This window comes from Miscanthus floridulus, chromosome 4 (genome assembly GCF_019320115.1).
Source record: "Miscanthus floridulus cultivar M001 chromosome 4, ASM1932011v1, whole genome shotgun sequence".
NCBI lineage: Eukaryota > Viridiplantae > Streptophyta > Magnoliopsida > Poales > Poaceae > Miscanthus > Miscanthus floridulus.
The window spans coordinates 7,487,025-7,514,855 of record NC_089583.1 but is presented as its reverse complement, the minus strand read 5'-3'; the positions used below and the strand labels follow the sequence as shown (position 1 = coordinate 7,514,855).

Genomic DNA, 27,831 nt, shown 5'->3' with positions numbered 1-27,831 from the left:
AGTCTGGCAAGGGGGTGGCAGCGTCATTCTTCAAGTAGAACCAAAGCGTATGCCATCCCTTGTTGGACCTTGATAGTGGACATGTCATGTACTTGACAGACCGGTGGCCCCGGAGGTGGATGACTACGCATCCCATCGACACCGATAGGTCCCCACTTCTCTCTCTTTTCTTGTGTAGGGAGGCAGAGAAGAAGTACCTCTATAGTTCAAAGTGGGGTTTGATCCCCAGATACTCTTCGCACAGCATGATGAAGGCCACGATGTGCTGGATCATGTTAGGATTTAGGTGTTGCAACTCGATCTAGTAGTGGTGCTGTAGTCCCCGGAGGAATGGGTGGGGAGGAATCATGAGTCCGCGCTCGTGGAAGGGCACGAAGGACACGATGTAGCCATCGAGCGGCGCTGGCACCTCCTCATGACCGGGCACAAGCCACTCCACCACCTTAGTCCTCCCACGGAGAAGACTACGCTTGACAAGAACCTCCATGCACACATGGGTTACGTTGGAGCGATACCATGACTCCATGGGAAGCAAGGGTGGAGGAACAAGAACTTTGCTGGCGGTGAAAGAGCAAGAGCAAGAGATCTGAGCACATGTGATGGAGAAGCAGAGAGGACGAGGCTATGGTTAGGCGTATCCAAGATGAAGGGAAAACCCCTAGTTATAGGGGAAGGTGGAGCGAGAGGCGAACCGTCCTCCTCGATCGATGTGCCTGCCGTGCCTTGTCACTTCGCCTCTCCAAAAGTCGTGCGCACGCCACCCCTGGACACCCCCTCGAAGGGCGCATCGGGCGACGGTTCACCCCTTGATGGGCCAAAAACTGCCATAGGTAAGGAGGGATATGGAGCTAAAAATGCTCACATGGCCCATTAAGGCTCATGAGTTCGAAGGTTGGCCCATCGATGGGTTAACAACCGCTCCAAGGCACCTTTAGAGCAAGGGGTGGTTAAGGATGGACCTGCTAGTGGGCAGCACCTAGGCATTCGAGCACCACGAGCATCCCGACTCACGTTTGAGTCTTGGCCGGTGCATGGTCTATGGTTTTTCCTCGAAGAAAGGCAATGGGTCCTTGGGACCGGTCGAACGAACCCAAGAACTATATGGACTGGCCGTCAAGAATCTAGAGTCGATCACCAACTGAACCATGCTAGACCCCCATGAATGGGAAGCCAGGGCCCCACTCGGCCTAGCCCATTAACAGCTCATCGAGCACCATGATTCGTCCATCGAGGAAAACATGGCATGGCTCAACCCCTCTGTTTTATTAAAAAATGCTTCAGGGAGGACGACCACAAGATGAGCTGACCCCTGGACCGGACCCTTGATACGTGTGGGGGCTCGGGCGAAGTTGGACTCGCAAGGAGACCGAATATGCGGTCGCATGACAATGGTGGGTCGATCGAATCCTAGGGAGGGATTAGAATCAAGAGAGATCTTTTCTGACCCCCGAATCCCATAGTTGCATGCTCCCCAAGAGTCTGAATACGATGGAAAGGAATCGCAACCCTACCAAGACATCCTGTGGCCTGTAAAGGGAGACCAACACCCTCAGGATCCTTCCGTATGAAAAAGCCTTCTAAGGAGTATCCTACTCCTCCGTAGGCTCAGGGGCTACTGTTGGGTATCAGTATTAGGGATACCTGGAAGAAGGAAGCTGATGGTCGCGAACGCTAACTCATCCAGATGGTTAAGAGCATATTTTGGTCTCGCTCGACCCCGAAGGAACGGGCTCCGTCCTGCCTGACCTTGAGGGTGTGGGCTCCATCACACCCGACCCCTCGGGCGTGGGCCCCATGTCGCCCGACCCCTCGAGCGTGGGCTCCGTCTTGTTAGACCCCTTGGGCGTGGGCTCTGTCACGTCTGACCCTAAGGGTGCAGGCTCCGTCTCGTCTAACCCCGAGGGTGCGGGCTCCATCTCGCCCGACCCCTCAGGCGCGGACTTCGCCTTGCCAGACCCCTCGAAGGGGAATTCCGTCTCGCCCGATGGGGGTCTGTACCGCCTCCAACAACTACGGGTCTAAGAGTACGAACCCAGGGTCAAACTTCTGACACCAGAAAGGGAGTAGGCGCATCTTGACGTGACCCACGGTCATGACAGGCCATACCTAAGGACTCACATCACCAATAGTGTTGGGTGTTCTGGTGCTATGCTACCTAATCCCCGTACGACTTTCGACAGGGGTATCTGCTAACCATGCCGCCCGCCGGGATGGAATGAAGCACCACGACCGGCTGACGACGCCCATGTATAGCGCCAGTGATGAATAGGGTCATGATGTGGAGCCATTCCCATCATCATCTACGGGACCTACGGGACCCGTGTAAAGGGCATGAAGGGCACCGTGACCCCAGAGGCCTTCTTCCTCCTCGCTTCTCTCTCTCGTGTAACATGCGCCTTCCCCTTCAACTATAAAAGAGGAAGCTGGAGGCCCACAAAGGGGAGGGCAAAAAACGCTAAAAGGAACTAAGTTCAACTAGGCTCAACTCCATTCGATCCTTCCATCAAAGACTTGGGACCTTCTCCCTCTCTCGCCCATTTTGTAATCCCTACTGCAAACAAGTGTCGATATAACAAGCAGCATCAAACTGGACGTAGGGACATTCCGCCTGTACCAGTATAAACCCTTGTGTCCTCCGAGCACACCATCTAGACCAGACGCGTAAACACAAATTTACTAGTCGGCAGTTCGAAACACCGACACCTCATAAGCTGCCCATTGCTAATTGCCAACCTATCATTGTCTCCTGTGATTGGTATCTCTTGGGGTGGCATGCACCCCTCCTAAACAGAGTGGGTCGCCTTGTTCTCATCTCCGTGGTTCTCAGTGCCCTCCCCCTCCGTTATATGTCTGCTATGGGGCTCCACAAAACGGTGATCAAGCTTATTGACCGAAGGCACAGAGCGTTTTTTGGACGGGTGAAGATTCCTAATATGGCTTCAAATGCCTTGTTGCCTGGGAGTAAGTGTGTACCAGCAAGATAGATGGTGGGCTCTATCTAAAAAATCTTGAGTTGCAGAATCATTGCCTCCTCCTGAAATTCGTGGACAAGCTCTTCACTGGCATTCAGACTCCTTGGCAGGAATGGCTTCTCACCAACGATTCTATTTTCTCTTATACTCCTCCCACTTCTACCTCTTATCTTTGGAAGATCATTGGTGATGAGCTCTCAACCTACCGTTCCATCACTTATGTGGAAATCCGGGATGGTTCTTCTACTTTGTTCTGGCATGATCACTGGCTGTCCCCCGGACCTCTAGTTACCACTCACCCTTCCTTATTTTCTCACACTTTGTGGCCTAACATTTCAGTGCAATAGGTTTTCCAGGGTGAGTTTGATTTGTGCTTAAGACCCAGGCTAACACGAGTGGTGATTGCTAAGCTTGACTCTCTCCTAGCTATCTTGCAGGATATCCACCTTCAGGAAGGACAAGATGTCCGGCACCTTACAACAACACAATGGCCATTTAGTTCTAGGGATGCTTATGATGCTCTATCGCCTTCACCCTCCATACAAGACTTCCACGGGTGCTGGATTTGGCAGACGAAAGTGCCAAACAAAGTGAAAATATTTGCATGGCTATACTTCAAAGATAAACTCAGTACAAAGGCAAATCTGTTCTACAAAAACATGAAGGAAGTGTTAGATTGATCTCCCAGCCAATAAGCCCAATGGCCTATTGGGCCTTAGTCACGCGCCCTGATCGAGGGCATCCAACCCTACATGGTTGGTGGGCCCCCGTCCCACTATGCTATATAAAGAGGTAGGGGCCAGCGGCTCGAGGTACGAGGTTCACCGTGAACCGCAAACCCCACCGACAAACCCTAGACCAATCTAATAGGGCGCACAGCCAGCGACGGGAAGCTTCGCTGACTTCACCGTCGCCACTGCTACACCATCCGTCTGCACTGCATCGATGTCTGTGCCACCTCTACTCCGCTCGTCGCTGCCCGTGCGCAGACCTTCATCACCGAACCTGAGATGGCCAGCTCTAGCTCATCCGTGACTCCCCAGAGGGCTCAGGTTCAACACCAACACCTCTCCCCTATCTCCCTCTCGGTGTAGTGTTCTAGGTTTACATGTGCATGTGCTATTATTCCGAATCCATGTGTATCCCTCCTAGATGTACTGCTAGAGATCCTAAATGATATTAACAATGGTATCAGAGCCAGCCTATCTAGTACGTGGATCTAGATCAGAGAAAAATAATCGAAAGAAATCCAAAGAAGTTGGTCCGATTTTGAATCGGATCAAGAAAGAGAAAACCAAACCCTAACAGAAAGGGGATGGTCATTAGGGGCTTCGGCCGACATAGGGTTCGGTTGAACCCTAACCTCGATCCCTTTGGATCTGAGAAAAGATGAAGGTTCGGATGAAGAAAACCTAACCCTAACTCTAGAGAGCTCGGGAAAAGGAAAGAAAGAGAACCGATTTCAAATCGGAAAAGAATCCAAAATCAAATTAAAACCCTAACCCTAGCATGAACAGAGAAAGGATGGAGGGGAAGGGATCCTACCTGGGTCCTCTCCCCGTCGTTGTCACCACCATGGTGCGGGAAGGGGACCGCGCCGCCTCTGTGCGTGGGACAGAGCCAAGATCCGCACTGCACCCGTGGTCATGGCAACAGGGCACCACCATGCGGCCCTCAGCCTAGGGTGAGCACGCACGCTAGTGAGAGGGCGCTGGGCGGAGCCGCTCTTCTTGTCCCTTGGCCACCGCGGACGGCTGCTGCTGCGGCTGTTCTACGAGCGGCGCTGGTCGAATGAGAGAGAAGGGGAGGCAAAGAATGAGGCTAGGGTTGAGGGAAGCCACGGCCGGGGGAGGGTTTGATCCTCCGAGATCGATGCCTGGCCGTTGGATTCAGATTGACGGCGAGCGTCGCTCCAGGCCGAATAGAGCCTAGGTGGGCGATGCTGTTCGGCCGGATTCCCGGCCCAGGCCCAGGTTGCGGCCTGGGCGTGGGGGAGGCGCCGCGCTCGTCCGCGGGAAATGGGCTTTTTGGCTCTGGGCCGCGCGCACTACTGCTGGATCGGGCCAAAATGGCCAAACAAATAGTACAGTCACAGTTTTTTTTTAATTTTCTTATTTTCCAGAAAACAATTTGATGAATTTGAATTGAATTTTTATGATAATTTTCTGTATAAAATTTATCCAACGATAATTTTTGTTCAGTAAATAGTAAAGTTGCTTCTGGAAAATAGAAAAATGATTATTGAATGTTAATGTTTCCGCTGCGTATTTAAAGATGTAATTTTCATTATTAAATTCGAACCAATGGGAGAAATTAATTTTGAAAATGGATATGTTTTAAATTGATTATAATATTGTTGTTATTCTGACCAACGTTGATTAATGGCAATATTATAATGTTTTTGTCTTATATTAATTCTATTTCTACCCAACGGTGATGTAGAATTAGTGTAGAGTACAATTGTATATTTTAATTTTGACCAACGTTGAACTAAGGCATGCAATTGTTGTTGTTATTATTTGTGTTCTCACACTATTTGAATTGTGTTTTTAGGAGGATACAACTTGATGAGTTGTATCAAAGAGATCCCCACTCTGAAAGGTGATAACTATATTGAGTGGAAGAAAAAGATAGACCTGGCTTTCATCCTCGCTGAGGTGGACTGGGTTGTCACCACACCATGTCCCAAAGAACCTGTGGCATCGGTGAGGGAGACAGATGCGACTGATGCTGCATGGCAGAACAGAGAGCGGGACTTTGCTCCCGTAAAGATGTCTTTTGACCTTGAAAACAGAAAGTGGGTCACAGCTAATAAAAAATGTTTGGCTGTGATAAAGAATACAATTGAGCCTGTAATAGTGGGCTCAATTCTAGACTATGACACGGTCACAGAGTATCTAGAAAAGATAAAGAGTCAGTTCACTGGCTCTTCAAAGATATATGCAACCTAGCTGATCAAGCAGCTGGTTATAGAAAGGTACTCTAGTAGCGGTAGTGGCATTAGAGAGCACATACTGAGAATGAGCAATCTGGCATCTAAGCTCAAATCAATGGATTTGGCACTCAAGGATGAGTTTCTTATTCATTTGATTTTTGCTTCTTTGCCCAAAGAATTTGACATCTTTGTTGTTAATTACAACATACAGCCTGAAAAATGGGATTTAGAAAAGCTCATAGCCATGTGTGTGCAGGAGGAGAAAAGAATAAAAGTTTCACAAGGTGGTACTGTCAACTACCTAAAAGATAAGAAAAAGAACTATAATAACAACACTTCCTCCAAGTCATCTAGAAAGGAACCCATGCAACAGTCTCAGAACAAGCAATTCCCAGTGGATAAAGACCAGTGTCTCTACTGTAAGAAGACGGGACATTATAAGAAGAATTATCCCGATTTCTTAAAGATGATTATGAAAAATAAAGGTGAGAACATCATTACATTTGTAAATGAATCCTTGTATGTAAAGTTTTTAAAATCTACTTGGTGGATTGATTCAGGTGCAACTATTCATGTTGCTAATTCATTACAGGGATTCCGTTCGATGAGAACTTTGCAAAGAAGCGAAAGTTTCATTAAAGTTGCAAATAGAGCACAAGCAGATGTTGAGGCCGTTGGCGATCTTCCGCTAGAGCTTGCTGATGGCTTCATACTTATTCTTAGAGATGTTCTTTATGTACCTTCTTTGCAAAGAAACTTGATTAGTGTATCAAAGTTGGACCATGATGGTTATGATTGCCATTTTGGAAATAGCAAATGTCAGATATTGTTTAATAATAGATGTATTGGTCTTGCCTTCCGACAAGACGAGCTTTATTTATTATCACTTCATGAAAATGTGAATTCCGTATGTGATGTGAATGATAATGTATCCTCATCGAACAATGCAAACAGAAAACGAAAGAGAGCTCACGATGCGTTGTCGAAATTATGGCACTGTCGTTTAGGCCATATTTCGAGGGGAAGAATAGAAAGACTAGTTAAGAATGATATTCTTCCTCCATTAGAGCTCTTAGATTTAGAACAATGTAGAGATTGCATAAAAAGAAAGTATGTAAAGAAAATTAAGAAAGATGCAAAACGAAGCACATAAATTCTACAGATTATTCACACAGATATCTATGGTCCTTTTTCTGTAAAGAGTGTCGATGGTTTTGATTCATTCATAACATTCACAGATAATTACTCCCATTATGGCTACATTTATCCAATTAAAGAAAGAATAGAAGCGTTAGATAAATTCAAAATATTTAAAGCAGAAGTTGAAAATCAGCATGATTTAAAGATTAAGATAGTCAGGTCTGACCGTGGGGGGAGTACTACGGTCGGCATACCCCATATGGACAAGTTCCTAGACCTTTTGCAAGGTTCTTATAGGAGAATGGTATAGTTGCCCAGTATTCAACACCGAGCGAACCTCAGCAGAATGGAGTAGCTAAAAGGCATAACCGTACCCTGATGGATATGGTGCGTAGTATGATAAGTTATTCCACTTTACCGATGAGCCTGTGGATGGAGGCGTTAAAAACCGCCATTCATATTCTCAATAGAGTACCAAGTAAGTCGGTGCCCAAAACACCATATGAGTTGTGGACAGGAAGAGTACCCTCACTTAACCACTATGTGTGTGGGGGAGCCCTGCTGAGGCTAAAGTTTTTAACCCAAATATTGGGAAGCTAGATCCCAAAACAGTGAGTTGCCATTTCATTGGCTACCCAGAGAAGTCAAAAGGTTTTCGTTTCTACTGTCCTAATAGACATACAAAGTTTGTGGAAATGAGACACGCTGTCTTCCTAGAGGATGATATGATTAGGGAGAGCATGGTAGCTTGAGAAATTAACCTTGAAGAGAAGTGAGTGTATGCACCCACTTCGATCATTCATGAGCCATTTTTCTCACTACCTGTTGTTGCTACACCGATAGTACAAGACACTATGGTGCCAGCACCTGTTGTTATCCCGCCTGTAGCAACAATGAATGATGATGAGGAACATGTGCCTCAGGATCCTATAGAACCTATTGCCACACATGAGGGGGAGCAACAATAGCCTCAAACAGAAAATGTGCCAAATGAGGAGGCCCCTAGAAGGTCTCAAAGAGTTAGAAAATCAGCTATTCCTGCTGATTATGAAGTGTACAACACTGAAGAATTTCAAATGGAGGATGATCCCACCTTATTTGAAGAATCCATGAAAAGTGATCATTCATCAAAGTGGCTTGAGGCCATAGAAGATGAAATGAGATCAATGAATGCAAATAAAGTTTGGGATTTGGAGATAATTCCTAAAGGAGCCAAAACAGTAAGCTGTAAATGGGTCTACAAAACAAAACTTGACTCTCAAGGGAATATAGAGAGATATAAAGCCTGACTTGTGGCAAAAGGCTTTACACAAAGAGAATGGATTGATTACAATGAGATATTTTCTCCAGTCTCATATAAGGATTCCTTCAGAATTATAATGGCATTAGTGGCACATTACGATTTAGAATTACATTAGATGGATGTAAAGACGGCATTTCTCAACGGAGAATTAGAGGAAAATGTTTACATGGCACAACCGAAAGGTTTTGTCATGGAAGGAAAAGAACGTTTGGGATGCCGCCTAAAGAAATCCATTTATGGATTAAAACAAGCTTTAAGACAATGGTACTTGAAGTTTGATCAGACAATAAAGAATTTTGGGTTTAAAGATAATGTTGAGGACAATTGTGTTTACGCAAAGTTTAAGAATGAGAAGTTTATCTTCCTTGTCCTATATGTGGATGATATCTTACTTGCTAGTAGTGATGTCAGTCTACTACTGGAGACAAAGAAGTTTTTGTCCTCAAAATTTGATATGAAAGATCTTGGTGAAGCTTCGTTCGTTCTAGGGATCGAGATTCACCGAGATAGAAGAAAAGGGGTATTAGGATTGTCATAAAAGGCATACATAGAAAAAGTCTTAAAGAAATTCAGTATGCACAAATGTAGTCCCTCACCTGCTCCTATAGTCAAGGGCGACAGATATGGGGATTTTCAATGCCCTAGGAATCAATATGAGATCGATCAAATGAAAGTGATTCCATATGCTTCAGCTGTCGGAAGCTTGCAATATGCTCAAGTATGCATGCGCCCTGACTTGGCATTTGTTACCGGGTTACTTGGCAGATTCTAGAGCAATCCTGGAATAGAATACTAGAAATTGATAAAGAAAGTCTTGCGTTATTTGCAAGGAACGAAAGGCCTCATGATGACGTATAGAAGATCTGATTCACTCCATATAGTGGGATATTCAGATTCTGATTATGCGGGAGATAATAGAAAATCCACGTCTGGATATGTGTTCACTCTCGCAGGGGGAGCTATTTCATGGAAAAGCTCAAAGCAAACCGTCACTATATCGTCCACAATGTATGCCGAGTTTGTAGCGTGTTATGAGGCAACGGGGCAGGTGAACTGGCTAAAGAAGTTCATACCCGGTTTGAAGGTGGTTGACGACATCAATAGACCACTGAAGTTATACCGCGATAATAATCTAGCAATACAGTATGCTCACAACAATAGGTCAAGTGATGCTGCCAAACACATTGACATAAAGTATTATGTTGTGAAGGATAAAGTCCGGGATCAAATGATAAGTCTTGAGCATATAAGTACCGAAAAGATGCTCGCGGATCCGCTTATAAAAGGCTTACCACCCAACGTGTTCAGAGAACATATAGCCGGCATGGGTTTAAGGGAAAGCCTATGATTCCTGGACTATAAAGGGCCCAAAAGTTAAAGTAACTATTTCAGATCAGAGACGTGCATTGTAGCTGTTAAATCTATCGGCGATTGACCGTGACGATGAAACATGCTCTATGCATCATCTGTAAAGAAATGAGTAAGGATAAAAGGATTGAAGTTTAAAGTTTAAAGATAAAAGTAATAGTGAGATTAAGGGGGAGAATGTTAGATTGATCTCCCAGCCAATAAGCCCAACGGCCTATTGGGCCTTGGTCACGCGCCCTGACCGGGGACGCCCAACCCTACATGGTTGGTGGGCCCCCGTCGCACTGTGCTATATAAAGAGATGGGGGCCGGCGGCTCGAGGTACGAGGTTCACCGTGAGCCACAAACCCCACCGACAAACCCTAGACCGATCTAATAGGGCGTGTAGCCAGCGACGGGAAGCTCCGCTGACTTCGCCGTCGCCACTGCTACGCCATCCGTCTGCACTGCATCGACGTCTGTGCCACCTCTACTCCGTCCATCGCTGCCCGTGCGCAGACCTTCATCACCGAACCTGAGATGGCTGGCTCCAGCTCATCCGCGACTCCCCCAGAGGGCTCAGGTTCAACACCAACGCCTCTCCCCTACCTCCCTCTCGGTGTAGTATTCTAGGTTTACATGTGCATGTGCTATTATTCCGAATCCATGTGTATCCCTCCTAGATCTACTGCTAGAGATCCTAAATGATATTAACAGGAAATGCCATTTGCAGCCGTTGTGAACATCCCATGGAAGATAGGCATCATACCTTTTTTGGCTGTCCGCTCAGCCGCGACACTTGGAACACAATTGGGCTTGGTCTACTATCTACTATGGATGATACTGATGTTTGGACACTGCCAACGGCCGTGCAACAGGACCCTGCTACCTGGCCCTCAATCCTGCTTACAATTCTATGGCGCTTATGGGAAGCTAGGAACAGCACGATCTTCAGAAGTGAAAGACATTTGGCACGAGAAGTGATTGGTCGTATCTGCGACGACCTCACCATTTGGGAAGGAAGATTTTCTGCTTCCTCCATGACTCCCGGCCTACGTAGATGGCGTACCTTTCTTCGATCGTGTGTATCTGTAAACCAGGGACGCCGATAGTCCCTGTGCTGTACCTGTAACTTCTATGCTGTACCTGAAACTCTGAGTTCGTTAATACAAATTCAGGCGGGGAAGCTCTCCCCTCCGTAGTTTTCTTTCAAAAAAAAAAACAATGTGTTAGGCCGATTTTGTCGTGGCCTTTCCGTAAAGCCCGGCCCACGAGAAAATGGGAGACGGGAAAAATCTTGGTTGGTTCTCCCCGACGTCGAGGTTTTTAGCTCCACCAGACCACCACGAGTGACGAGTTTCCACTGACCGCCACCGCCGCGATGATCTCCTTGCTCCGCCGCGCCCTCGCCGCCTCCACCTCGTCTCCGGTCGCCACCTGCCGGAGGCCCCTCCTCGCCGCGCTCCTCTCTCCGCCAGCGGCCCCGCTCGGCCCATGCCAGGCGCCCGCGCCTGGGTCGCCGGCGCCGCCGAGTCGGGCGTTCCACGGCTCGCCGGGGCCCCTGGGGTTCAGGTCGACCCCCGCTTCGTGGTCCGGGCCCGGGCCGGGGGAGGGCGTTACGGGGGCTGAGGAGGGGCTGGAGATCGCGAGGCTGGGGATCTCGCCGCGGATCGTGGAGAAGCTCGCCGCGCGGGGCATCACCAGGCTCTTCCCCATCCAGGTGCTTCCTCTCGCGTGCTAATTGGATGATGATGCGGCCTGCCTAGTTTTGCTCAGTTCGGTCTGATTTTGAATGGAAATGGCACTCTCGTCCTTTTAAAAGCTTCCGAATTGGTCGGATCCTGTGATGTAAATGTAATTACCGGTTACTGAAGCGCTAGTTTTAACAAAGTTCCATGGAATTGTTCGTGGAATGGAGGAGAATGCATTTCTTAGTTTTGTAACATCAGGGTTGTCTAGTACTATAATACTGGCATGCTGTAAACTGCGCTTCTCATACTGTGCTCTGCAACCTCCTGATGCGTTTGCAAATTCGAACAAAAATACATGTGTACTTTGATTTCGGCAGTAATTTTGGCTAGAAACCTGTGAGATTGTAGCATTGCTCGGAACTATTATGCTGGAATCAGTAGAGCATAACAGAGCCCTTTTACCATTCTGCTGTATTCTTCCAGTGAACCTACACCAGGTGTAATAATTATTATAAGCTGCCTTTTTAGTAGACTGCTAAGTCAGTATTATGATTCAATATGTTCTGACCTAAATGTTAATTAACTCGATTGATCAGAAGTTCAGAACAAGTGCCATACATCTGCACCTATTTCCTGCTCCATCTTAATTGAAAAAGGTGCTATATATGTAAATTTGTTGGGTTCCCAATCTGATTTGGTTCATGCTAATTTTCTATCCAGAGGGCTGTTCTTGAGCCAGCAATGCAAGGAAAAGACATGATTGGCCGTGCTCGAACAGGGACTGGGAAGACCTTGGCTTTTGGTATTCCTGTCATGGACAAGATCCTTAGCTACAATGAGAAGAATGGGTTTGTTTCTCTTTCGCATTTGGAATTCCTTTCAATTTATTTACCAGGGAGATAGAATATATTGTACTAATTGCATAGTGTGCTGCATGCAGAAACGGTAGGAATCCTTTAGCCATAGTCTTGGCACCAACAAGAGAACTTGCTCGGCAGGTTGAGAAGGAATTTAGAGAATCTGCTCCCTTGGACACCCTCTGTGTCTATGGAGGTGTTCCAATCAATCAACAAATGAGAGTTCTTAACTATGGTGTTGACATAGTGGTTGGAACCCCAGGTCGAATTATTGATCTTCTGAGAAGGGGTGTTTTAAACCTTTCACAGATCCAGTTTGTGGTTCTAGATGAAGCTGATCAGATGCTGGCTGTGGGTTTTGATGAAGATGTTGAGGTGATCATGGAGCAGTTGCCGCAGAACCGTCAAAGTATGCTGTTCTCTGCAACAATGCCTAGTTGGATAAGAAAGATTTCGAACAAGTACTTAAAGGATCCAGTTATAATTGACCTTGTGAGTGACTTCTTGTCTTATTTGCCTGTGATTTTTATCTTACTTTCTCCTAGCTTGTCTCGTGACAATCATGCATAATTATGAAGTCCTGCATTGAATAGATCTTCCTAGGACTAGAAACATTATTGAAGCATCTGATGAGCATCAAACTTTTCCTTTTCCTTTATAAAAAAGAATACCAAATCAGCACTTGAACTTTATCTGGATTTCTTCTAAGCACAGCAAATGTACATTCTAAGGGCATTCCCTGACATTTGCTTCCTTCTTCCTCAGGTTGGTGATTCAGACCAGAAATTACCTGAAGGAATCTCTCTCTATTCCATTGCCTCTGATAATTTCGGGAAGCCATCAATTCTTGGTCCTTTGATTAAAGTGAGTATCCTCCTAAGTGCACATGTGTTTTATGATTTACATGCCAAAAACAGTACATAACCATTTCCCGCTCATGTCATAGGAGCATGCCAATGGTGGGAAATGCATTGTGTTTACTCAAACTAAACGTGAAGCAGATAGATTGGCATATGTCATGGGAAGGAGTTATCCATGTCAGGCACTGCATGGGGATATCTCACAGAATCAAAGAGAGAGGACACTCTCTGGATTTCGTGATGGTCGTTTTAATATCCTTGTGGCAACTGATGTCGCAGCTCGTGGATTAGACATACCCAATGTTGATCTAGTAAGTGACCTGGGGTATACTATATGGAAATATTTAGCACACAAACTTTTTCATTCTCCAGAAAATACGCCTGCTGACTCTTTTTATGTGCATAGTTTTGAGTTATTCCCCTTATTTATTCAGGTGGTACATTATGAGATTCCAAATACCTCGGAGTTATTTGTTCACAGATCTGGGAGAACTGCACGAGCAGGGAAGAAAGGCAGTGCAATTTTAATATACACATATGAGCAGACTAGAGCTGTAAGGGTCATCGAGCAAGATATAGGATGCAGGTTCACAGAGGTAGTATTTTAGTAACCATGCATATCGAATCCTGATGAAGTTATTTTTGTAGTTGAGATGATATGTGGAAAGTCATCCACTTATTTCTTTTTGCCGCTTGCAGCTTCCGAAGATGCCAGTTTCAGATGAGGCTGCAGACATGTTTAATGTCATGAGAGATACTCGCTCTAGATCAGTTGGAAGCAGAAGAACGGGCGGACCTTTTAGCCGTGAAGGTTATGGTGGCTTTGGAGACCATCGATCCAGCAGTTTTGGTGATTTTGACAGTTTTGGTGGTTCCTCTGACCGTGGTGGTGGATTCCGTGACTCAGGTTCAAGGTACCGCGGTGGATCTGGAGGTTTCAGACGAACTTCCAGTGACTTTGGCAGGCCTCGTTTCAGTCGTTCTGATAGATTTGGTTACTTTGGAGATGGTGGTGATTTCAGCAGACGTGGTGACGCTGACTTTGGGCGATCCCGGAGCTCTGATGATTCAGGCTCCTCCCGTTATGGCAGAGGTTCTAGTGGTTTCAGCACTTCAGATTCCGGCAACTTCGGTGGCTTCAAGGATTCCAAGCGATGAATGGGATATAGCTTTCTTGTACAGTTCTGAACCTTTTCTAACACATGTTGTTTCTTCCTTGCCTGAGCAAACCAGTAGCACTTCATTGTGCTTTAGGCCCTGATCACGAGTAGTTTGGTGCTCTAGGGTTGTTTCAGAACTTTTGTTCTTTGAAGCAAGGTTGTTTGAGAACCTGTATCACTGTATGTTGATATGTTCTGATTCTGTTCTCTTAAATAATCCGATGAAAGGATGGCTTTTGGTTTCTGTTCATGTACTGTACCAGTGTATTGCTTGTAGAGTTGTTCCATGATCTCAACCGTCACAGAACTCAGAACTTCTGGAGTTAGATGATTGATTTTTTCCTAAAAGAATGATTTTGTTCTCCATCTAACATGGAAGTGTTCTGTTTCAGGTTAAATGCCCGAGAGTCTACAAACAACCACAAGCGCAGATGGGCTGGCCCAAAATCGTCCAGGGCCCGAGAAAACAAACAGAAGTGCACGGGCTCTCGCTTTCCTGTCAGAAAAGGCTCCCATCCCACGACGGCGACGCACTGGATTGGGTTGGGACAGAACGAGCGACGGCGAGGAGACGGCGATAAGATTTGCCACACCTTGGTCTGTAGCTGGGAGACCGCACGGACGGCGGCGAGGGGCTCCAGCAAGGCGGCGTCCACGAGTCACGACCAACCCAGCAGCAGCGGCAGGTCCGCTGATGCCAGACTCCCCCCAGCTCCACCACCCACCTCCCCCTCCCGCGCCGCCACCGCCGCCGCCGCCGCCGGCCAGCTCAACACCAGCCGCGTCAGCGGCAGCAAATGCGCAACCCACCCTGGTACTTCAGGCGCTCATCATTTCTTCTTCTCCTCTCCTTTTCCGCGGGGAAAAAATCGGATCTTTGCTGAGGTTGCTGCTTGCATTGTTCCGTTATCCATTTCCATTTTCCATCCCTAGGTGAAGCTGAGGATGATCATCAAGGGCGTGCTCGGGCGGTACCAGCGCTGGAACCCCGTGCACCCGACGGCCGGCTCCTTCTGGGGTGTGGGGCTCGGCCTCGGCTGCGGCGTCGGCTGGGGCCCCGGGTTCGGGCCTGAGGTGATTGGGTACGTCGGCGCCGGGTGTGGCGTGGGGTTCAGCGTTGGGTTCACGCTCGCCGGCGTCGGCATCGGCCTGCCGCAGCATGGCCTCATCAGGAACCACGACCACGGTGGTAATTAGTTATGCTCTGTTCTTAATTTGTTCCCTTCAACAAGTAATCAGACACTGCGGTTGATATTGGTGGGACTAATTCTTGGAATTCTTAGCGGAAGTTTCAGTTAGTGCAATACTATTATCCCTACCTGATTATTGTGAGAAATAGAATGAAAATTTGGGTCAAGTAGCAAGTAATTGGTGAAAAGAAATGTGTTTTTGGTAGTATGGTTGCCATGCCCTGGAGGGGATATTCAGTCAACCGTGCTTCACCTGTCCTTGTTAATGTTGTTTACTTGTTTATACAAAGGATCCCCTGCAATCTAGCAGGAAATGTGGTTGGTGAACTTGAATTAGCAAGCTGACAGTATGTTATCATTACTAATGCACATTGATTAGCAGCCCTCTGTCCCCAATTGTTTGTTGCTATCCCAACCTTTCTATATATACAAGCATCTTTCACATGAATGACAGATCTGCCTTCTAAACTTACAGGTTTTGCAAGTAACGTCCCTGTTGATTCAGCAAGATTTTATGCCGTAACCATCATCAGAGGTTTGGTATGGGACGCCATCAGCTATGCAGCTAATTTAGCGGCTATGAGGAAAGAATCTCGACAGAAGCTTCTGAGGTTCCAGGACAACCCTCCGGTATCAGGAGGAGTTGATCTGCCGAAGCTGGGGAAGGGCGTGTCAAGTAGCATCGGGTCCACTGTGGAATGCATCAGGGCCTTCAAAGATCAGCATTGGCCTCCTTAAAAGACTCATGGGCAATGAAAGCTGGTTTTAAGTTACAGGGTACCACCATGGAAACTTAAAAATAGCGATAAACCAATTTTTGTTTGTTTTATGAGTTTTCACCCCGGCTTATGGAAGGGGAAACTAGTTATTCTAGCTTACGGAAAGGTAGTCTGCATCCTAGATATTTTTTATGTAGATGCATATGTAAATGTGACGGCTGCTATTGCATATGTAAATATGATGGCTATTTTGCTCTTTAATTATTCAAGCACCCTGTATCAGGGATGTAGCGTGAAATAAAGTTCCACTAATATTGTACTCCTCTCAAACCATGTAATACGCTTGTATTAGGCCTTGTTTGGATATAGTCGGATTCGCATCGATCCACATGTGTTGGTGTGGATTGGAGGAGAATTTGAATTAAATTCCATCTCAATCTACCCCACACATGGATTGAAGTGAATCCGATAAAACATGGCCTTAGTGAATAAGTACTCCTTACCGTTGAACTATGTATGCCCCTGGGTCAGAGATTGTATTATTGAAACATGACTTCAATGCTGTAGGGGCGTATGCTGCTGCGAATGGAGTAGGAATGGCTAATCGGGGGTCGAGGCTTGAATGCCCGTCGGCGTCGTGGTGGCGCCGTGCGAAAACGCGAACGGGAGCGAGAGCGCTAGGGCACCAGAGAGCGAGAGAGATTAGACTCAATCCCTGGTTGATCCTTCATTAAGCAAAAGTGTTCCAACTTATACATGAATCCTAACAAACCTCAGCTAACATTAAGGAATAACAATGAAATGAACTAACACTCCTAAACCCTCGGATGTTGACAACTACTACCGCTGCACCCTGAAGACGTCCACGTGCATGGGCAGCCCCGGTCACCGCGCTGTGGTACGCGCCACGCCTCGCCAAGTCGTGTCGCGGTGCACCGTTCAGCCACTAGTCCTGTTGCGACGCTTGTAGACGTTCCCTACCATAACATCACTCCCCCTTCGACGAACAGCTCGTCCTCGAGCTGGAATGAGGAGAAGCGAGTCTTGAAGTCTTCAACTGGTTCCCAAGTCGCCTCGGCGTCGTTCATGGTCTCCCACTGAATGAGGACGTGCCACACGCCGCGACGGAGCTGAGCGCGCAAGGCGCGAGCAGGCCAGTGGAGCAGGCAGCCTTTGTGGAGTGGCAGAAGAGTTGGCGTCGTGGCTGGCAGGGGGCCCTTGTATGACTTCAGCACACCCACGTGGAACACGTCGTGGATGCGCGCACCGTCCGGCAGGCAGAGATGGTAGGCGACAGGCCCGATGCGCTCTAGCACCTGGAACGGGCCGGCGAAGTGGGGTCCAAGCTTGCCGCGCAGTACGGGCACCAAGGACTGAGCAGGGCGATGGAGGATGCGGAGCCAAACCCAGTCGTTGACGGCGAACTCCAGGGAACGATGATGCGCATTGTAGTGCTTCTCCTGGGCTTGGAGGAGGCGGTCGCAGACATCGGCGAGGAACAAGTCGCGCTCGCTCAAGAGCGCATCCACTGTGTCCATGCATGCTGACCCTGCAGTGTAAGGCAAAATGGCGGGCGGCGGCCGGCCATAGACTACCTCAAACGGAGTGGTACCGATCGCCGTGTGGACGGTCGCAGACATCGGTCGCCAAAGTATTGTAGCAATATTCCGCCCATGGAAGCCAATCGAGCCAGGAGCGCAGACGGTTGCCGGTGACGCATCGCAAGTACATCACGATGATCTTGTTCACCGCCTCCGATTGCCCGTCCATCTGCGGGTGGAAGGCGGTGCTCATCCGCAGCTTGACACCAGCTAGCTTGAAGATGTCGCGCCAAACGTTGCCAGTGAACACGGGATCGCGGTCACTGACAATCGAGTTGGGTAAGCTGTGTAGTCGTACGATGTTGTCAAAGAATGCTTTGGCGACCGATGCCGCGGTGGTGAAATTTTTGCATTTTGGTCCCTTTTAAAAACATTTTTTACAAATAGCTTCCTGTCGAAACTTTTTCTGATAATAGACTATTTTTCGGCGTATTAGAACACGACGCCAAGGTATAAGGCTCGGCGCTGTGTCAGACAACGCCGAACTTTTGCCACGTCAACGCGGACTTCGGTCGCAGTTGCCACGAAGGCGTTGGGCCCCGCGTACCTCGGCGCTGTGTTACTTCACGCTGAGTAGCAGACCTCGGCGTGGCACTGCTCGACGCCGGAGTTCTGCGTAGTCCACGCCGACAGCCGTGGCAGGTGGCTTCTCTTTGTTTGGAGCAGACAAAACCGTAGTCAAGTTTGCGAACGGGACCTAGGCCTTGTTTAGATGCCACCAAAATTCCAAGTTTTTTCACTCTCTCTCCATCACATCAATTTTTAGCCGTTTGCATGGAGTATTAAATGTAGGTAAAAAAAATAACTAATTACACAGTTTAGTTGGAAATCACGAGATGAATCTTTTGAGCCTAGTTGGTCCACGATTAGACAATATTTGTCAAATAAGACGAAAGTGATACTATTCATTGGGTTGAAATTTTTTCAGTATCTAAACGAGGCCCTAGGTAAAACTGCAACGAAACCGCTAGCCTGCTACTCCAGTGCTACTACTGCTAAGGGCCTATGCATACGTAGGCCATAGTCTATCTACAGATATGAAAATTGCAAGGCATGCAGACACATCTGGACGCAGGAGTCGGGAGCATGTGTTACGGTGCGGAGTAAAGTTTAAGCACGGTACGTCAGCTGTCACGTCAAAGTGCTACATTAAATTATTTAAATAATAATAAAACAAATTATAGAAGTTCGGGAATCCGCGGGACTAAGTTTTTTTATTAAATCTAATTAATCTGATATTAGCACAGATGTACTGTTGCACCATATTATCAAATCATGGACCGATTATGTTAAAAAATTCGTCTGATAAATTAATCGTAATCTGTGTAATTAGTTATTTTTTTAATATATATTTAATACTCCATGTATACGTCAAACATCTGATTTAACAGGGAGTAAACTGTAGAGGTTGCTATACTACACCGCAGCAGCTCCAAAAGATCTGTAACGCAGGCGGATAAGATCGTAAGAGCAGATAATGGGCAATGACAGAGTTTTCTCCTGGGGGGATGCTACGTACTACTAAACTACTATAATAAGATAACAAAGACGATTTGTAATGCACAGCAGCACGTATCGCGTCTAAAGATACTAAGGGTTCGGAGGACAGGTTCGTTTGAACTTATTAGCTATAGTCTATAATATTTTTCTTTAACAACAAATTAGTTAAAGTCGATTTATTAGTCGGCTTTAATAACAGTGGAACGGTTCTAGGATTAGCATGGTCCAGTGAGCCCCATGGCCATGGCCACCTCATCGCTGGGGTCATTCATGGTTCGTGGTACGCTGGTCAGGGGCTCAGGGCACCTGTACGCGACGGGCCCCCGCGCTGCTGACCATGTGGGGCGCGCGTAGAGGTGTTCGCCGCTGGTTGGGCATCGAAGGACAGCTGGTACACGTGATGGGCCGGGAGGAGGCAGGCTTCCCCTCCAGCTGCGGACAAAGGAGGCGGGCGCCGCCGCTAGGGTCCCGCTCCCGCAGCCCGGCGCGCTGCTTGGCTCACGCTCGTAGCCGCTGTAAATTTCGCGTTTTTTTTGGCTGATCCCTTCAATTGTGAAGATGTGTACCATTTCGGTGGTTCACATTTGCCTAGTTCAATGGTGAAGATGTGTATCTTTCCAAAAAAAAAATGGTGAAGATGTGCGAGATTTTTACCGCTTCACCGCTTTCATTAGCATGCCTTTATGGCATCACGTGAGGATTCAATACTCCGTAGCTGCGAAGAGAAAAAAGACCAGGGCCATGTTTAGATTGAAAGTTTTTTCAACCTGATGAATAGTACCACTTTCGTTTTATTTGATAAATATTGTCCAATCGTGGACCAACTAGGCTCAAAAGATTCATCTCGTGATTTCCAACTAAACTGTGTAATTAGTTATTTTTTTTACCTATATTTAATACTCCATGCAAGCGGCTAAAAATTAATGTGATGAAGAAAGAGTGAAAAAACTTGGAATTTTGAAGGGAACTAAACAAGGCCCAGGTAGTTGTTCTAAAGCAAGTCATCGGTCTAGGGCTCCTATCACAAAGCACAGCAACTCTCATGCTCCTATGATCCTATCCTATCGAACCTAGCTACAGGACACTAGGACCTGCAGCAATGCTCACTGCATGAGCGCCGAGAGCGACTCTACGTTCGTGGCATCGAAGCCACACACGCACACGCACCTTTTTGTTGACTTGTAGGACAAGGGAGAGCCAGCGTAGAGGCCCGATTTTCCGTAGACAGTTGGCACGTTAAATTGTGGGTACAGTGTGACGAGACTGAACTTGGCGTGTGCTGTTTAGTTCCTTCCATTTTGCAAAAAATTTCAAGATTTCTCGTCACATTGAATCTTTGACGTATGTATAAAGCATTAAATATAAATAAAAAATAAAACTAATTACACAGTTTAGACAAAATTTACGAGACAAATATTTTAAACCTAATTAGACTATGATTAAACAGTAATTACCAATTAACAATAAAAATACTACGATACCATTTCCTAAAAATTTTCGCGAACTAAACCAGACCCAATTTGAGGCCGTTTTGACGTCGTGGTCCAGCTGTTCTCACCCAGCGGGGTGGGGGCCGGCCCGCCAGCGTGGGGTGTGCAGGCGCAGGGCTGTGGCCTATACAGTTTACTCCCGGTTAAGTCGGATATTTGAGGTATACCTGGAGTATTAAATATAGATTAAAAAATAACTAATTATATAGATTACGACTAATTTATAAGACAAATTTTTTAACATAATCAGTCCATGATTTGATAATATGGTGCAATAGCAAACCTATGCTAATATCAGATTAATTAGATTTAATAAAAAAAACTTAGTCTCCTGAATTACCGGACTTCTATAATTTGTTTTATTATTATTTAAATAATTTAATGTAACACTTTGACGTGACAGCTGACGTACCGTGCTTAAACTTTACTCCGCACCTAACACATGCTCCCGACTCCTGCGTCCAGATGTGTCTGCATGCCTTGCAATTTTCATATCTGTAGATAGACTATGGCCTACGTATGCATAGGCCCTTAGCAGTAGTAGCACTGGAGTAGCAGGCTAGCGGTTTCGTTGCAGTTTTACCTAGGTCCCGTTCGCAAACTTGACTGCGGTTTTGTCTGCTCCAAATAAAGAGAAGCCACCTGCCATGGCTGTCGGCGTGGACTACGCAGAGCTCCGGCGTCGAGCAGTGCCACGCTGAGGTCTGTGACTCGGCGTGAGGTAACACAGCGCCGAGGTACGCGGGCCCAACGTCTTCGTGGCAACTGCGATCGAAGTCCGCACTGACGTGGCAAAAGTTCGGCGTTGTCTGACACAGCGTCGAGCCTCATACCTTGGCGTCGTGTCCTAATACACCGAAAAATAGTCTATTATCAGAAAACGTTTCGACAGAAAGCTATTTGTAAAAAATGTTTTTAAAAGGGACAAAAATGCAAAAATTTCACTGCCGCGGTGTAGAGGTGACTCAAGGCAATGAAGTGGGCGCTTTTGGAGAATCGATCGACGACGGTCAGGATCACACTCTTGCCATGAATGCGCGGCAACCCTTCGATGAAGTCAAGAGCGATGTCAGACCATACGTGAGTGGGAACGTCAAGCGGCTGGAGAAGGCCGGCCGGCTGGAGGCTCTCCGTCTGGTTGCGCTGGCAGGTGATGCATGAGCCCACAAGCTCCTGGACAAGGCAGCGATCATGTTCGACGAAGAAGTCCTGGCGTAGACGCTGCAAAGTCTTCTGGATGCCTTCATGGCCGGCCGCGTGCGCCAGCTACAGCACGTCGAGCAGGATAACAGATGTGGGCGGTACGAAGACAGGGGAGCCGCGCAGGATCAGCCCGTCGACGACGCGCCACGTTCGGCGACCACGGAGTGGCGGAGGGCCGCGTCATCTTGCAGTTCGCGGCGAAGGACGTCGAAGAGCTGGAAGGCAGGGCCGGTCAGGGCGTGGAGGTACAAACTTCAATGCGTAATGGTCCGAGTATAAACTTCAATGCGTAATGGTCCGTCCTGATGAGGAAGGCGCGGCCCCAAAGGTAGGGACGCCAATGGCGCACCACCTGGACCAAGCCAATCAACTCGCGTTCGTATGCAGAGAGCTTCAAGTGGCGCGCCGTGAACGGCCGGCTGAAGAAGGCGAGCGCCCCGGCGCCTTGATGGAGCACCGCCCCAAAGCCGGAGCCCGAGGCATCACAATCCACCGTGTGAAATTTTTGTATTTTGGTCTCTTTTGAAAACAATTTTTACAAAAAGACCTACGTCAAAACGTTTTCTGAAAATAGACCATTTTTAGACGTCTTAGAACATGACGCCGAGGTATGGGGGTCGGCGTCGACTGACACGACGCCGAGGTATTGCCACGTCACGGACGACCCCGGTCGACGGCGACACGGTGGCGCGTGGGGTCCGAGACGTCGGCGTCGTGTCAGCAAACGCCAAGGGCCCAACCTCGGCGTGGCTGGACTGCACGCCGAGCTATTGGCACCATCACGGCGGCCCAGTAGCTCGGCGCGGGGTCACTTGACGCCGAGTCACAGACCTCGGCGCGGCCCGACTCAACGCCGAGGTCTGGTCCCTTGAGGCCGCGCAGAGGCCCCCTTCTTCTTCCTTCCTCCATTCTGAAACCGGAGGTAATGCATGCCCGCTAGTGATGGAGACATGGCACTAGTGATGGAGACATGGCATGTTCGTCTGCGGGTGCCGGGAGACCATTCAGAGCGGCAGAGGCGATGCTACCGGAGGTAGTGCATGCTCGCTGCCTAGCCTGTTGCGGGATTGCGGGAAACCGAGGTAACGTCTCGGCGCCATGAGTCATGGCGCCGACCACTAAATTTAACCTAACACCCTAGTTTTACTGTGAGATGGATATATAAAATTTTGGCTAAGTCCCTAAATTTACCATGAGATGGACACGCTGAAATTTGTTAAGCCTGGATTTTTACCATGACTTGGACATTGTCAAATTTTATTTTTACCGTGGGACAGACATATGCAAAAATGGCTAAGTCTGAATTTTTGCTATGACTTAGAGACTAAAATTTTACCATGACTTGGACATTGATAAATTTAAAATTTTACCATGACTTGGATATTGAGAAATGTGGCTAACTCTAGAGTTTTACACTGGCTTGATATTTGAGCACTTAAAACAACATAGAAATACTTAGGATAAAAAATGATCTAGGGTTCATGTTGATGAATGAGCCTAAAAATGTTTCTAAGTGTTGGATCAATAGTTAACACCCTTTTTCATGATGCAGTTTTGACCACAGTAAAACTATAGTTTTTTTTAATATAAAGTTTGACCTTTAATAGAAGTTGTAGTTTGAGTTGAGTACAACAAACTTTGTTTTTGGACCTAAACCTAAATCAGTTTTTAACATGGCCAAATAGTGACCACAAGTTTGAATACAGTGCTATTTTGTAGCAGTGAATTGACATGTTTGCGATATTTTATCTTCCAAATTTGTATAGCAACTCAATTTAATACCTTACTACGAGTTTGAGTACTCTATGAGGATATGACAACAAAACAAGTCTCGTCAAGTTTGGACTTAGCCACGGTAAAAAATCAGACCATCTCGTGGTAAATATACATATGTCAATCTCATGGTAAAATCACAGATTTAGACAGATTGTAACATATCCAAGTCATAATAAAAATTCAAATTACATATCCATGGTAATTCTAGTCTCTAAGTCATAGCAAAAATTCAGACTTAGCCATTTTTGCATATGTCTATCCCACGGTAAAAATAAAATTTGACAATATCCAAGTCATGGTAAAAATCCAGGCTTAACAAATTTCAGCGTGTCCATCTCATGGTAAATTTAAAGACAATTTTATATATCCATCTCACGGTAAAACTAGGGTGTTAGGTTTCTCCAAACCTCGGCGTTGAGTCGGGCCGCGCCGAGGTTAGCGTCTCGGCGTCATATGATCGCACGCCGAGCTATTGGGCCACGAAGCGTTGTTGGGCCGCCTGGACCGCGCGCCAATAGCTCGGCGTGACTCCCCACAGCGCCGAGGTTGGGCCTGTGGCGTTGGCTGACACGACGCCGACGTAGTGGGCCCCATGCGCCACCGTGTCGCCGTCGACCGGGGTCGTCCGTGACGTGGCAATACCTCGGCGTCGTGTCAGTCGACGCCGACCCCCATACCTCGGCGTCATGTTCTAAGACGCCTAAAAATGGTCTATTTTTCAGAAAACGTTTTGACGTAGGTCTTTTTATAAAAATTGTTTTCAAAAGGGGCCAAAATACAAAAATTTCACATCCACCGTAAACTGTTTGTCGAAGTCGGGGAGGTGGAGGACTGGGGCGGTGGAGAGCGCACGCTTCAGGGCCTGGAACGCCGCCGTCGCCTCGGGCGACCAGACGAACGCCTCTTTCCGGAGCAACTGAGTGAGGGGCGTCGCGATGGCGCCGTAATCTTGTATAATGCGGCGATAGTAGCCCGCGAGGCCGAGGAACCCCCGCAGGGCACGTACCGAGCGCAGCTGCGGCCAGGATGTGACGGCGTCGACCTTCGTGCGATCCATGGCGACGCCCTCGGCCGAGATCTTGTGGCCGAGGTACGCCACCGACGTCGTCGCAAAGGAGCACTTGGAGCGCTTCAGACGGAGATGGTGGTCGCGGAGGGCGGTGAGGACCGCGTTGATGTGTTGAAGATGCGTCGACCATGAAGGGCTATAGATGAGTATGTCATCAAAAAACACGAGCACGAACTTATGAAGAAATGGGCGGAGCACGGAGTTCATGAGGCTCTGGAACGTCGACGGCACGTTCGTGAGGCCGAAGGGCATCACCAAGAATTCGAAGTGGCCCTCATGAGTGTGGAACGCCGTTTTCTCCACGTCCTCGGCGTACATCCGCACCTGATGGTACCCAGAGCGCAGGTCCAATTTGGTGAAGAAGCGCGCTCCATGAAGTTCATCCAGCAGCTCCTCGACGACAGGGATCGGGAACTTGTCTTTGACTGTCTGCTGGTTCAGCGCGCGGTAGTCCACGCAAAAGCGCCATGAGCCGTCGTGCTTCTTGACAAGGAGGACCGGCGCAGAGAACGCGGAAGTGCTGGGTCGGATGATCCCTTGTTCGAGCATGGCCGCGCACTGGGCCTCGAGATCATCTTTTTGGAGTTGCGGGTCCCTGTAGGGACGCACCGCGACGGGCGCCGTGTTGGGGAGCAGGTGTATACGGTCATCACAGGGTCGTGCCGGCGGGAGGCCCCGGGGATCAGCAAAGACATGTTCGAAGGAGTTCAGGAGCAGCTCAAGCATGACGGGCTCATTGCTGCGGAGAGCATGGAGGCGGCGCGTGGACTGAACATCATGCCGAGTGGAGCCAATGCCACGCCAGAACACCCTGCAGCCCTCTCTCCAGAAGGCCATGCAGAGGTCGTCGAAGTCCCATAAGATGGGCCCGAGCGTGCGAAGGAACGTGATGCCGAGCACCATATCATAGCTGTCGATGGGGATGGAGTAGCAGTCAATGGTGAACATCTCGTCGGCGATGCGGATGCCGATGTCACGGGCGAGGCCGCGGCACGCCACGCGGTCCCCGTTAGCGACGATGACGCCCGCGCCGGGACAGGCCTGGAACTGGAGGCCGACGCGACGGGCCACGTCGCCACGAATGAAATTGTGCTTGGACCCGGAATCCAGGAGCGCCACGAACTGCTCGTTGCCAACGGTGATGTACAGTTGCATGGTGTCCTCTGTGCGGATGCCGGCGATCGCGTGGAGGGAGATCATCGGTGTCTCTGGATCAAACGTCGCAGGCTCGGCCGTGGCGGTGGCGTCGGTGTCCGCGGGGGGATCGTCGTCCTCTGGCTCCTCCAGCACGTAATCTGTGACCTTCAGGTAGAACAGGTGGGGGCACTTGTGACCGCGAACGTACGCCTCGTCGCAGTTATAGCACAGGCCAAGCTTGCGGCGCTAAGCCATTTCCGCCGGCGTGAGGCGTTTGAAGGGTCGCGGTGGTGTCGTAGAGGTTGCATATGAGGTCGCGCCCGGGCTGCCGGAGCCGATGAAGAAGACCCGGGCACACCCTGAGTACGGCGGCCTGGTCTGGGTAGCGGCGCAGGTAGGGCGAGCAGGGGTGCCTGGTTACGTCGCTCGTAGGCGCTCGCCAAGGACATGGCATGTTGGAGGTCCTGTGGATCATGGAGTTCGACGTCGACCCAGATATGTTCGGGCAAACCCCCAGTGAACAACTGCGCCTGTTGGTAGGGGGTCAGGCGTCCGGCGTGCGCCATACGTGCCTGAAATTCGTCCGGGTACGCCGGCATGGTGGCCGGGAACGGTAGTCGGGCCAGGTCCGCCAGATGGTTGGTGCGGAGCGGCGGCCCAAAACGCTGGTGTCACAGCCGCTTGAAGTCTTCCCACAGCGGCTCGCCAGCGTCCCGTTCGAAAGGACGTAATACCACTGCTGCGCGGTGCCGGTGAGGTGGAATGAGGCAAGCCAGACTTTCTCGTTCTCGGGGGTGCGCTGTGAGCGAAAGAAGCGGTCGCAGCGGTTGAGCCAGCCTAGAGGGTCTTCTTTGCCGTCGTAGGTAGGGAAGGACAGTTTGTGGTAGCGAGGAATGGCGTGCTCGGGTTCCAGCGGCAGGAAGGGTTGCTTTCATGATGGATGAGAAGGATGGTACGGGGGATGGTGAATGTGAAAAGTTGATGTGGGTGATCGGAACGCCCATGGATGGCTGTCCCGGCTGGGTGGACACGGGCGCAGACGCCGGCACGGGTGGGGCGGACGCTTGAACGGACGGCATCAGCGGCGGCCCGGAGGAGATCTCCGAAATGATCGGTCCAGAGGCCGGGAGTTGCAGGATACCCCCGTAACCTGGCAAGCCGTAGGGCAGGAAGGGCGGCGCGGACGCCGGCGAACGACCCTCGACGGCCGCCAAACGCGAGGAGATGTCGCCCATCTGACGTTGCATGCCATAGATGGCTGCGGTGAGGGAGTTGAGGGCGTCAGTAGGTATAGCAGTGAGCTGTGGTGGCGGAGCAGGGGGTGGGACGGTGGTGACCATGGCTGAGATGGTGGAAGCGGGGATAGATGGAATGACGGGCGGCATGGTGGTGACTGCAGTGGCGGCGGCGGTGGTGGGCACAACGGTGGCCGAAGAAGCACAGAACCGGACATGGTCTCTAATACTAGATTGTTGGGGCGTATGCTGCTGCGAAGGGAGTAGCTAGGAATGGCTAATCGGGGGTCGAGGCTTGAACGCCCGTCGGCGTGGTGGTGGCGCCGTTCTCAGCGCCTTGGCGACGTGCGAGAACGCGAACGGGAGCGAGAGCGCTAGGGCACCAGAGAGCAAGAGAGATTAGACTCAATCCCTGGCTGATCGTTCATTAAGCAAAAGTGTTCCAACTTATACATGAATCCTAACAAACCTCAGCTAACATTAAGGAATAACAATGAAATGAATTAACACTCCTAAACCCTCGGATGTTGACAACTACTGCCGCTGCACCCTGAAGACGTCCAGGTGCATGGGCAGCCCCGGTGACCGCGCTCTGGTACGCGCCATGCCTCGCCAAGTCCTGTCGCGGTGCACCGTTCAGCCACTA

The 27,831-nt window shown here is 48.8% G+C and overlaps 4 protein-coding genes across 4 annotated transcripts; 2 read left to right on the top strand and 2 right to left on the bottom strand.

Moving 5' to 3' along the window:
• Positions 1-11,010: 11,010 nt before the first annotated feature.
• LOC136549368 (DEAD-box ATP-dependent RNA helicase 53-like) lies at positions 11,011-14,529 on the top strand. The gene is made up of 7 exons (XM_066540615.1): positions 11,011-11,417; positions 12,109-12,236; positions 12,329-12,737; positions 13,011-13,109; positions 13,192-13,416; positions 13,540-13,701; positions 13,805-14,529. Exons 1-7 carry the CDS (start codon positions 11,079-11,081, stop codon positions 14,261-14,263), a joined length of 1,821 nt encoding a protein of 606 aa, XP_066396712.1. The 5' UTR covers positions 11,011-11,078; the 3' UTR covers positions 14,264-14,529.
• A 129-nt stretch (positions 14,530-14,658) lies between these two features.
• Positions 14,659-16,435, top strand: LOC136549370 (uncharacterized). Its single transcript, XM_066540616.1, has 3 exons — positions 14,659-15,079; positions 15,199-15,454; positions 15,931-16,435. Exons 1-3 carry the CDS (start codon positions 14,663-14,665, stop codon positions 16,191-16,193), a joined length of 936 nt encoding a protein of 311 aa, XP_066396713.1. The 5' UTR covers positions 14,659-14,662; the 3' UTR covers positions 16,194-16,435.
• Positions 16,436-17,151: 716 nt separating this feature from the next.
• Positions 17,152-17,712, bottom strand: LOC136547995 (uncharacterized). The gene has a single exon (XM_066539665.1). The coding sequence runs from the start codon at positions 17,710-17,712 to the stop codon at positions 17,152-17,154; it is 561 nt and encodes a 186-aa protein (XP_066395762.1).
• Positions 17,713-17,770: 58 nt separating this feature from the next.
• On the bottom strand, positions 17,771-27,335 carry LOC136547994 (uncharacterized). Its single transcript, XM_066539664.1, has 3 exons — positions 26,907-27,335; positions 24,535-26,115; positions 17,771-18,136 (listed from the first exon to the last, which is right to left on the bottom strand). Exons 1-3 carry the CDS (start codon positions 27,333-27,335, stop codon positions 17,771-17,773), a joined length of 2,376 nt encoding a protein of 791 aa, XP_066395761.1.
• Between the last annotated feature and the right edge of the window lie 496 nt (positions 27,336-27,831).

Excerpts from the sequence above, each read along its gene's own strand:
- LOC136549370 (XM_066540616.1), top strand. The coding sequence starts at position 14,663 with ATGCCCGAGAGTCTACAAACAACCACAAGCGCAGATGGGCTGGCCCAA. Across the intron at positions 15,080-15,198 it reads CAAATGCGCAACCCACCCTG|GTGAAGCTGAGGATGATCAT; the intron begins GTACTTCAGGCG and ends TTCCATCCCTAG. Across the intron at positions 15,455-15,930 it reads CAGGAACCACGACCACGGTG|GTTTTGCAAGTAACGTCCCT; the intron begins GTAATTAGTTAT and ends CTAAACTTACAG.
- LOC136549368 (XM_066540615.1), top strand. The coding sequence starts at position 11,079 with ATGATCTCCTTGCTCCGCCGCGCCCTCGCCGCCTCCACCTCGTCTCCG. Across the intron at positions 12,237-12,328 it reads AGCTACAATGAGAAGAATGG|AAACGGTAGGAATCCTTTAG; the intron begins GTTTGTTTCTCT and ends TGCTGCATGCAG. Across the intron at positions 12,738-13,010 it reads ATCCAGTTATAATTGACCTT|GTTGGTGATTCAGACCAGAA; the intron begins GTGAGTGACTTC and ends CTTCTTCCTCAG.
- LOC136547994 (XM_066539664.1), bottom strand. The coding sequence starts at position 27,335 with ATGCCGCCCGTCATTCCATCTATCCCCGCTTCCACCATCTCAGCCATG. Across the intron at positions 26,116-26,906 it reads TTTCACATTCACCATCCCCC|GTCACAGATTACGTGCTGGA; the intron begins GTACCATCCTTC and ends TTCTACCTGAAG. Across the intron at positions 18,137-24,534 it reads ACAAACAGTTTACGGTGGAT|GGACCAAAATGCAAAAATTT; the intron begins GTGAAATTTTTG and ends TGTTTTTAAAAG.
- LOC136547995 (XM_066539665.1), bottom strand. The coding sequence starts at position 17,712 with ATGGACACAGTGGATGCGCTCTTGAGCGAGCGCGACTTGTTCCTCGCC.